The 10942-nt window shown below is 34.6% G+C and overlaps 1 protein-coding gene across 1 annotated transcript; it reads right to left on the bottom strand.

Moving 5' to 3' along the window:
* Window positions 1–1063: 1063 nt before the first annotated feature.
* On the bottom strand, window positions 1064–7578 carry LOC134261141 (zinc finger protein 26-like). The gene is made up of 2 exons (XM_062743600.1): window positions 6187–7578; window positions 1064–2888 (listed from the first exon to the last, which is right to left on the bottom strand). The coding sequence occupies exons 1-2, from the start codon at window positions 7576–7578 to the stop codon at window positions 1167–1169; spliced, it is 3114 nt and encodes a 1037-aa protein (XP_062599584.1). The 3' UTR covers window positions 1064–1166.
* Window positions 7579–10942: the final 3364 nt, after the last annotated feature.

Below are 10942 nucleotides of genomic sequence, written 5' to 3'. Positions count from 1 at the left end.
CCCAGAATGCTTCCACATAAGTTTCAGATTTTCTGGCCAAATGGTTCCTGAGAAGAAGATTTTTAAAGTTTTTCCCCATATATTTCTATGTAAAACTTTTATTCCCCTTTGTGGTCCCGCCCTATTCCCGGGGGTCATGATTTGAACAATTTAGAATCTACACTACCCCAGGATGCTTTCACATAAGTTTCAGCTTTTTTTGGCCCAGTGGTTCTTGAGAAGAAGATTTTAAAATTTTTTTCCTATTATTTCTATGTAAAACTTGGATTTCCCATTGTGGCCCCGCCCAACCCCCGGGGGTCATGATTTGTATAATTTAGAATTTACACTACCCCAGAATGCTTCCACATAAGTTTCAGCTTTACTAGCCCAGTGGTTCTTGAGAAGAAGATTTTTAAAGATTTTTCCTATATATTTCTATGTAAAACTTGGATTCCCCATAGTGGGGACCCGCCCTGCCCCCGGGTGTCATGATTTGAATAATTTAGAATTTACACTACCTCAGGATGCTTCCACATAAGTTTTAGCTTTTCTGGCACAGTGGTTCCTGAGAAGAAGATTTTTAAAGATTTTTCCTATATATTTCTATGTAAAACTTGGATTCCCCATAGTGGGGCCCCGCCCTGCCCCCGGATGTCATGATTTGAACAATTTAGAATTTACACTACCTCAGGATGCTTCCACATAAGTTTCAGCTTTTCTTGCACAGTGGTTCTTGAGAAGAAGATTTTTTAATGACCCAATCCTATTTCTGTCTTTTCTTGATTATCTCCCCTTGCAAGGGGATGTGTCCCTTCATTCTAACATTTTAAATTCCCCTTTACCCAAGGATGCTTTGTACCAAGTTTGGTTAAAATTGGCCTATTCGTTCTTGAGAAGAAGTCGAAAATGTGAAAAGTTTACGGACGGACAGACAGACGGACGACAGCCACATGCTTCTTCAGGTACACATTTCCGAGAGCTTCTGCACACCATACAAATTACTTTAGCAAAAGTTCTTTGAGCTTTTGGCTTATATGAACATATAAAATAAATGGTAAAACACTTTAAAAAACAACTTTATTGAATATTAAAATATTTAATATTCTATTGAATATTCCTCTTACACATTAACCTAATAAATGTATTATCATGATTATGAACCTGTTTAACATTCATGATAAAGGTTATATACCAGTTAAGTGCATTTTTACCATATGGCGCCTCAAAGAATGTTTATGCATTACCTTACTACATTTATCACAAGCTGTCTTCATCAGTCCTTGATGGAGGGCTTCATGAGTCCGGAGGCTCAATTTATTGATGAAAGTTTTTTCACAAGTGCTACATCTAAATCGAGCATGAGAATTTTTCTCTTTCTTGTGACTAGTTGAGTGCATTTGTAGCATGTGGCGCCTCAAAGAATGTTTATGCATTACCTTACCACATTTATCACAAGCTACCTTCATCAGTCCTTGATGGAGGGCTTCATGAGTCCGAAGGCTCAATTTATTGATGAAAGTTTTTTCACAAGTGCTACATCTAAGTCTAGCATCAGAATTTTTCTCTTTCACGTGATTCTCTTCTGAATGACTGCCACTGGTCTCATGTTTATGTTTGCTCCATTTGTGACTTTCATATCGCAACCTTTCACAAAAGCCCTTTCCGCAATATTCGCAAACAAAAGGTATGTCTGAAATTCGCGATTTTGTTTCCAGACTCAAATCATCATGGATTCTGTGCCTTACCATATGATGTCGAATATAAGACTCAACAAAAAGTTTTCCACAAATCTCACACAGAATCTTAGTAGAGGAATCATGGGTATTCATGTGCAGAATTCTGGCAATCCTACTGCAAAATCTCCTCCCACAAATCTCACAGAGAAATGGCTTTTCTTCAGTATGTAATCTTTTATGATCTCTGAGCCTCCTTTTGGATTTCAATATCTTTCCACACACATCACAAGAAAACCTCCCAGGTTCATGTCTCTGCATATGCAGTTTAAGAAGATATCTTTTTTTGAATGTTTTTGGACACTTATCACATGCAAATGCTTTTGTTCTTGCCTTTGAAAAATGTGTATCTCTGTGTTCGCAAAGCGAAGAGGAGAAAACAAAGGCCTTTTCACACAAATCACATTTATATGGTTTTACGGTGCTGTGCAACAGTTTTAGGTGCCTTTCATAGGTAGATTTCTGCTTGAAGGATTTCTGACAACTATCACAAACATATGACTCTTTCTTCTTCTTGACTTGTTTTGGACCTGAACCCTGGAAATTTAGGTGCACTGGATCTGTAAGCTTTCCATCCCCTTGCTTATTTTGTGCCACTGTCGTATCAGAGTTCAATTTTAGATTGCTCCATAATGTTTGACACTTTTTACACAAGTTTTTTGGAAATTGTGTTTCTTCAAATGTTTCTACACGAACTGGTTGCTTACAAAAAATGCAAGCAAACGATACTTTCACACAGTTTGTTCTTTTTTTGTGCCGTGTATATGCCTCCAGGTCCGAAAAGATATTTCCACACTTCCCGCATTCTGGTATTTTAGTTCGAATGACTCGGACAGTTTTGACTACTTCTTCATCCCTCTCATACGTTGCTAAGTTAGCCTCTTTTATTCCAGCTTTGAGTTTATCGCAGCTGATACCATGAACGAATTTCAGATGTGCAAATGCACTCATTTTGCAAGCGAAAATCTTTTCACAATATCCACATTTTTTGCATTCGCTTTGTAGTCCTTTGTGTTGTCGAACGTGCCTCTGAAGGACTAAAGGATCACTGAAAGTCTCTTTACAAATTCCACACTTATAAAACTTGTAGCCCATTTCTTCCATTATATCTTTGGTGATATTTTTCTCTTTAATAATTATTTCGTCTGTTATTAAACATTCTTTTGGACTTTTCTGAAACACAAAAAAACTCCTTACTTCATTTCCCTAATGAACAATTTATGAATGTACAAGATGCATTGGAAAAGGTAACCAGAGGACATAATGTTTACATGAGTTCTATTGGTCTTGTTGTTTATCACCTATAAAAATAATATTTTTATCGTTTGTCAACTTTTACCCAATGCTAAGGTCCTTCTTTAGCCAAATAAAGTCCAAACATTATATCCTCAATCAACAGATTCTGAGGATGCTTCAATATAAAACTAATACAGTAGGCCTTTCAATTGCCACTAGGGGTTGGTGTTATGAAAGATAGCTCACTGCTGAAACTTGTTTAGAGCAGGCTCGGGGTATCTAACTGTTAACACGCAAGGCAGTTTTTATATTTCCCAAGTGTTTCTTTGCTCTCAGTAAAATCCAGTGGTTTTAAAATTTAGCACCAATGTGAAACTTATTTACTGTATAGTTGCAGACACCGGTTTACTGCATATAATTAAAATTTTTAATTAAAATAAAAAGTGAAATCTACCCTCCTTCTCAGTTCTAACCTTATTAAATTTTTATACTTGGTCGTTCCCCTTCGTGCATAGTCACCTAAGTTAGATGATCAATTGTTGTCCCCCACTTTCGTGAAAGCGAGGGGACATTAAATCTCATTCTTCTGTCTGTCAGTCTGTAAGTCTGTCCGTCACAAAAACTAACCTTGTCCATAACTTTTGATTTAGTGGAGCTATGACTTTCATATAACACATGTGTATTCCTCGTGACAAAACCTTTCTTTGGGTACCATCAAATTTGACCTTGACCTTGAAGTTTAACCCACTTTTACACAAAAAATCCAAACTTTTACTTTGGCCATAACTTTTGGATGGTAGGTACTAGGACTTTCATATTTCACAAATGTATTCTTTGTGGCAAGACCTTGCATTGGATACCAACAACCTTGACCTTTTGACCTTGTCCATGGAGTTTCATGTACTTATGAAAAAATTTTGACCTTAACAATAACTTTTGAACGGTGAGGACTAAGGCTTTCGTACTTCACATATGTAATCCTTGTGAAAAGACCTTTCATTGGATACCAACAACTTTTACACTTTGACCTTGACCTTGGAGTTTTAACTACTTTTTAAACTTTAACCTTGGTCACAACTTTTAAACAGTAGATACTAGGACTTTTATATTTCACCTATGTATTCTTTGTGGCAAGACCTTTCATTGGATACCAACAACCTTTACCTTTTGACTTTGACCTTTCAGATTTACGTACTTATGAATGAAATTTAACCTTGACCATAACTTTTGAATGATGAGAGCTAGGGCTTTCGTACTTCACATGTGTAATTCTTGTGAGAAGACCTTTCACTGGATACCAACAACTTTTACCCTTTGATCTTGACATTGGAGTTTTAACTACTTTTAAAAAACTTTATCTTTGGTCACAACTTTTGAACGATAGATACTAGGACTTTCATATTTCACATTTATATTCTTTGTGGCAGGACCTTTAATTGGATATCAACAGCTTTGACCTCTTGACCTTGACCTTAAAGATTTACGTACTTATGAAAAAACTTTAACCTTGACCATAATTTTTTTACAGTAAGGGCATAGGCTTTCATACTTCACATATGTAATCCTTGTGAGAATACCTTTCATTGGTTTTCAACAACTTTGACCCTTTGATCTTGACCTTGGAGTTGACCTTTATTTAAAAAAAAACTTTAACTTTGGCCATAAGTTTTTAACGGTCAGGATTAGGGTTTTCATCCTTTAAAAAAATCAACTTCAATGATAATTTCTAAATAAATGACATATGATAGGGTGTTCAACATGTTCAAATTAGACACAATATGTCATAAAAAATAACATCTCACCCACAAAGACACCGAAACCGGGGGAACACAATTCTTTGAATTTGCTTGTTGCATTTACTTGTAAAAATATATATATTTACACAGGAAACAAAAAAGCGCGAACATTTTGATATGAAACATGTTGAAAAATACATTATAATATCGAAAAATTAACTTCTAATCATAATTATGTATTGGAAAGGCAGATATCCTTAAAATTTGTTTGAAAAAATAAATTTCATTTCAAAGGTTAAATTAGTTATTGTGTACACTGTAGTTTAAATACATGTACATGCACATAAAGGTGTAGCAGGAATGGATTTTGTTATATACATTTATGCCTTGGATTTGAGTAATAATATGTTATTATCAATGTTTTCATACATTTATGTGTATACTGCCTTATCCATAATACCATTTGTTTATATTTATGTTTACAAACCTTCTTAGGGAAAAGCACGTGTTGCTTCCATCAAATCTTTTGGGCTAATGTTTATCTAAATTTTGATTGGCTATTTATACGGAAGTTAACTTTTGGATGTCACTAATATCAGTCAAAGTTCGTACCCTTCGTGTGCATCCACTAGGATTCTAAGTTGAATTTTCTTTTGTTTCCAAAAAGTATAAAAACCCGTGTAACTGCTATTTTAGTGGGGAATCTTAAAAAGCATTGATTAACTAACTGTAAGTTCTCTCACTTTTAAAGAGGTTTATTAGGTATTTAACAGGTTGCACCCTCAGAAATTATGTAAAGATATAATTAGGTATTTGTACAAAAATTGTCGTTGTCTATTGCTCCTGTTAAATTTATTAGGCCATAAAACTAAAAGTTAGGAATTAGGTTTTCCACAAATAATGTAAATAAGGGGTTTTCTAAATTCCTCTAAGCCTTTTCCCCCAGCTAGGTTGGGCTAGCGTTTCTGTACGCTAGGTTGGGGGGGGGGGGTGATTTTTGCTGGTTTTTCCAAATAGGTTTTTTTTCACAAGAGAGGAATTTACAATTGCTATTTTTTTATACCATTTTTTTGTCTACACAAAGGTTAAATACATTTTGTTGTTTATTGAAACTGGTGTTTTAATTACTATTGACATGAGGTTTTGAAATAAGGTACAAATAGGCTCGGAAATAAGATCAAGCAGAATCTTAAATCAAAATAAGAACATGGGAAATAATTTATATGAACTGATGAAACAGTGAAAATATAGGAGAGTGTTAAAAATATTCTAGAACCACTAATGATAATTGTGTTCTGAGAAATACTCCTATTACAAAGGAATGAACATGATGAAGGTTATTTTAATAAACTTTGTTATACGATTAAACATAACCATAACTTGAAGCAGTCAACTCTTTTTTAAAAGCTGCTTTTTTGTTGCAAGGGGATAACAAGGTTTAACTGTATACACTTTTGATATTAAACATAACATTATGTACAAAGATATAAAATACGTACCGTAACATGACTACTTTCAACCTGTGGTTCTCCTCTTACTGTTCCAGAAGACTGAACCTCATCGATAATCATGGGACTTTCTTCCACTTTTACTTCAGTTTTTAATTCTGTTGGTAGATCCAAGTTTGGGACAGGTGGTGGATCCCCTTTCTGCACAGGTTGAAGGATGACCGAAAAGCTCTGTTCTGTAACCTCTACATCTGCTGGTAATACTGTTGAAGTGTTCCCAGGTAATGTTTTGTTCTGAGACTTCGTACCATGTGAGGGTGAGCAGCTGCTTGTTGTTAATGTTTTCTTGAAACAATTTGTGGTGATATCCTGACTGTTGGGTACCATTGAGGCTCCAGTGACATTTAAATCTTGCTTAAGATGTAAACTATTCTGAATATTTTTTAGCTGATTTAGATTAACAGCACTTAAAATACTTATACCATTGTCCAGAACTTTGGAATTGCCATTGGTTGTTTCGTTCATAGCATTTGGTTTAGAGATAGTAACAGCTGTGTTTTGGTGAACAGGCATTTTACTTGGTACCTTGTCATCACTGTTGACAAGAACTGGGTTGGACAGTGTTGTACCTTTGGTTTGAGCCTCTCTCCTAGAATTTTTAGCATTCTTTGCATTGGTTGAAAGCACCATATTTTTAGGAACCTGTATCAGACACAAATTTTTCACAGGATAATTCACAAAAGGAAATTTAAGCTGTGAAAGGTTATTCATGTTCACACTAGGCTGAAGTGAATGATTAATTCCGAGGTTGTTGGTGGGCAGAGAAGCATGCTGTGTCTCAATGCTATCTGTGTTCTCACTAGGCTTGGTTGACTTCTGTGTTCGAAGGCTGTCTGTGTTAACTTTTGCCTGAGATGACTGATGCACTCCAAGGCAGTTGGTGTTCAAAGGGGCCTGAGAGGTCTGTTGGATTTTGGTGCTGTTGGTGTTCACACAAGTCTGAGTGATTTTATTGGTTAAAAGGCTTTTTATTCTCCTACAAGCTGTAGGCTGGGAAGGATGCAGACCTGCGATGTTTGTGTTCTCTAAAGGATCACTTATTGTTGCAGGTGAACTTGTAATGTTTTTCAGGTCTTTCTCTGAATGATTTAGCGAAGCACAATGTTCACTTGCTTGCAATTGACTTTGATTCATGAGTGAAGTTTGGTTATCTGAAATTGAAGTCTTATCAGAACTGTAGTTTTCACCGGAAGCAGAAGCTGAACAAGGTTGAATTCTGGGAAATTTTTTAAGGTGGACATCATTCAGTGGATTGAGAATTTTCATTCTGCTGACAACTACTTCCTGCAACTTGTTCTTAATGGTGGGTACTAAATTAGTAGACTGAGGGGTGGATTCATCAGGCACTTCCTTGTTTATTTCACTGTTAGAACAAGTGACCATTTTAATTTTTCAGCAAGTCCAAATAGTATACAATCTATCAATATCTTTGATTTCACTAAGGCCTAAAAAAAAATATGTTTGTTTCCTGTAACCCGACCGACCCATTCAAATTATCCCCGGGTGGATTTTTTTTTCTGACAAATGGCAAAACTTCGTTTGATCAATCAGCTGATTCCATTAATTAAATTTATAAAATAGCTTGTAGCTTTATTTGAGACATAAAATATGTCAATCTAGTTTACATTTACCTTAAATATAAAGAGTAATCATTATTGTAACAACAGTTTCCCCCTACAACTTTCTGAAGTTTGTTTTCTGCCGCTCAGCAGCCATTTTGGATGCCATGTTGGGTGTCCACTGTAAATATAACACCTGGTATTTTCAGTCCGGGGATGTTTCACCATTTATAAGCAAAAAAAAAAAAAAAAAAGAATTTCCGACCTACCGACCCTTGATTTTTTGGGAATGTTACAGGAAACAAACTTATTTTTTTTTTAAGCCTAATGGGTATTTTGTTTCTTTTGAGTTGGACATGAAGTTGTAATCCTGTCTTTCTTCATGTTTCAAGTTATATGCCATTGTCCATTATAGTGACAAAGCAATCATTCAGTCCAAGAAATTGAAATTGAAATTGAACGTTTCATCAGGAAAACATCACCAAAACTAGAAAAGAAAATAATACATTAGATAATTGTCACGTGTAAATGCTTTAGCAACACTGTCAATAAGAGTACCTCTCAGGCCACACCAATAACATTTTTTGCTCGTCGGACCCACACACTCGTATTTAAACAAAACTATAAAAATAATATTAATTTAAAATTCCCACACCCTTGGAATTCTATGCTGTTTTCTGTTGCATTTCCACTCTATCTATGGTATTTTTATCTACTTACACTGCAAATCAGAAAAAAAAATAATTTTCCACTCAATTTTTTTCATGACCCGCCAAAAAAATTTTGCGAACTACAAAGGTAATAATAATATTATTTAACCGCTAGCCAGCTCGTCCTTTTTTCATCAAATGTCCGATGAACAAGAAATTAAATTAGTGTGGCCTCAAATTTTAAAAATGTTTAAAAAAGAGAAAAATTTCCCCAGTGAATTCTCATTCTACATTTATGCATGGTTTGATTCTGTACACTGATATGTGATTAATTCTGCAGGTGACAGAACCAGAGGAGGAAGGTTAATGTGTCTTAATATGTTGAGGGTGCAACCCTTAGGGCAAGCGCAAATATTTATTCAGTTGCCACTAGTCTGTGGGCTGGTGCTTGAAATATTTTTGATTGCGCACCCCTGTATCGTTGAGATTTTTATCTTTATGAACATGATAAAATGACCTTTCACCAAAGTACATACAAGAGGTAGTTTTTAAATTATTTTTTTCAAATCATTCAATGGTGATGAAACGATTGTTGCTGACGATCAATTATTGATCAATTTTGGGTGTTTGATTCCGATTATCGATTACCGATTTCATAATTGATAGTCGTCCAAATAAACTTGTATGATTTGAACAAAACAAACATGTACACATTAACAATATATGTAAAATGAAAAAAGGTCAACAAAAAGACAAAGACAGTTAACAACAATCAAGTAGAAATTTACCCATATCCAGGGAATGCATAGATAGAATGTACTATTGTTAAAATGATATTGTCCTACGGATTCGGTTTAATGATAGAATTTTTTTCGTAATGTAGCAAGAGAAACACAGGCAATATCTCCTACTAAGTGCATTTACTGCAGATAATCTAGAGAATTCCGAATGTTAACATGGCAAGTAAATTTGAAGTCAGAGAAAAATGTTGAGAACATTGGATTTGCATCTTTATATGGATTATTTTTTGTGATAAAAGGCATAAGCAATTATTTCCAGTGAAAATCCTTTTATATTTTTCAAAATCATTTAGGAGTGGATCCACTCCGATTTGCTACATTTCAAGTATATGGGACGTATTTTAACTGTGATGAGGGCTTATAATGAGACACAAAACTTTAGGAGATTATTCTAACTAGGGAATGCAAAATCTGATGTTATGACAAACATTTTTAGTTTTTATGAGCAAATGTATAATTGTTTTGTTTCTTTGTTACATATACAACAAAAGGTTGTCTTTAGAATAAACTTGATAAAATTTTATTTTTAGTTTGTTCCATAAATGATAAATGCTATATAAAGAAATGGAATTTTGTATTTGAAATTTTAATTACCAATTAAGTCCATCATTGATCGATTAAGCAACTCTGATTTTGACCGATTATCTATTATGAAATTTTCCCGATTATTCAACACTATCATTCAAGTAATTTCTATGAGAAGAAAACAAGAGGCCCAAGGGCCTTGATTCGCTCTTCTGATAAATTGTACAACCTATCACTTGTATTTGAAGCCTCTAACCCTAAGTATCCTAAGACCAAAGTTGCACCAACTGACAAAGTTTGATGATTCTTAGCCAATAAGGACTACTTCTTGGTCTACATTCTTGGAAAACCCCAAATGCATCAACTTACACAGTTTGATTATTCTAAGCCAATAAATACCTAATATTCTTAAATATAGCCATAAAATGTCGAAAGAAGGTCACCATGACCTTATTTTTGGTCGTCACTCTCGGAAAACCCAAGATGCATCAACTGACAAAGTTTGATGATTCTAAGCCAATAAATACCTAAGATACTTAAATTTAGCCATAAAATGTCAAAAGTAGGTCACCGTGACCTAATTTTAGTTGACATTTTTCAGAGTCCAAAGATGCATCTGCTGACTCAGTTTGATGATTCTAAGCCAATTTGTACAGGAAATACTCAAATATAGCCATAAAATGTCAAAAGTAGGTAACCGTGACCTAATTTTTGGTCGTCACTCTCCAAAAACTAAAGATGCATCAACTGACAAAGTTTAATGATTCTAAGCCAATAAGTACCAGAGATAATTAAATATTGCCATAAAATGTCAAAAGTAGGTCACTGTGACCTAATTTTTGGTCGTCACTCTCCGAAAACCCAAGATGCATCAACTCACAAAGTTTGATGATTCTAAGCAAATAAATACCCAAGGTACTTAAATATAGCCATAAAATGTCGAAAGTAGGTCACTGTGACCTACATTTTGGTCGACATTTTCAGAGTCCCAAGATGCATCACCTGACCAAGTTTTTGATGATTGTAGGTCTGACGGTAATGCCTTTTAAACAATTTGAAAACATATGCCTGCAAAATTCTAAAAGTAGGTTACAGTGACCTACTTTTTCTTAAAATATGTTTTAATGTCACAAGATGCAACAACTTATAAGATTTGATGATTCTAACCCTTTCAGTGCCTGAAATAATAGAATTAAATGTTTTAAAAAAGTTA

The sequence above is a fragment of the Saccostrea cucullata genome, unplaced genomic scaffold (assembly GCF_032062105.1).
Source record: "Saccostrea cucullata isolate Sc308-1 unplaced genomic scaffold, CSIRO_AGI_Scuc_v1 ctg1122, whole genome shotgun sequence".
NCBI lineage: Eukaryota > Metazoa > Mollusca > Bivalvia > Ostreida > Ostreidae > Saccostrea > Saccostrea cuccullata.
Note: the sequence above shows the minus strand (reverse complement) of the source record. Positions and strands in the feature narration are given on the sequence as shown.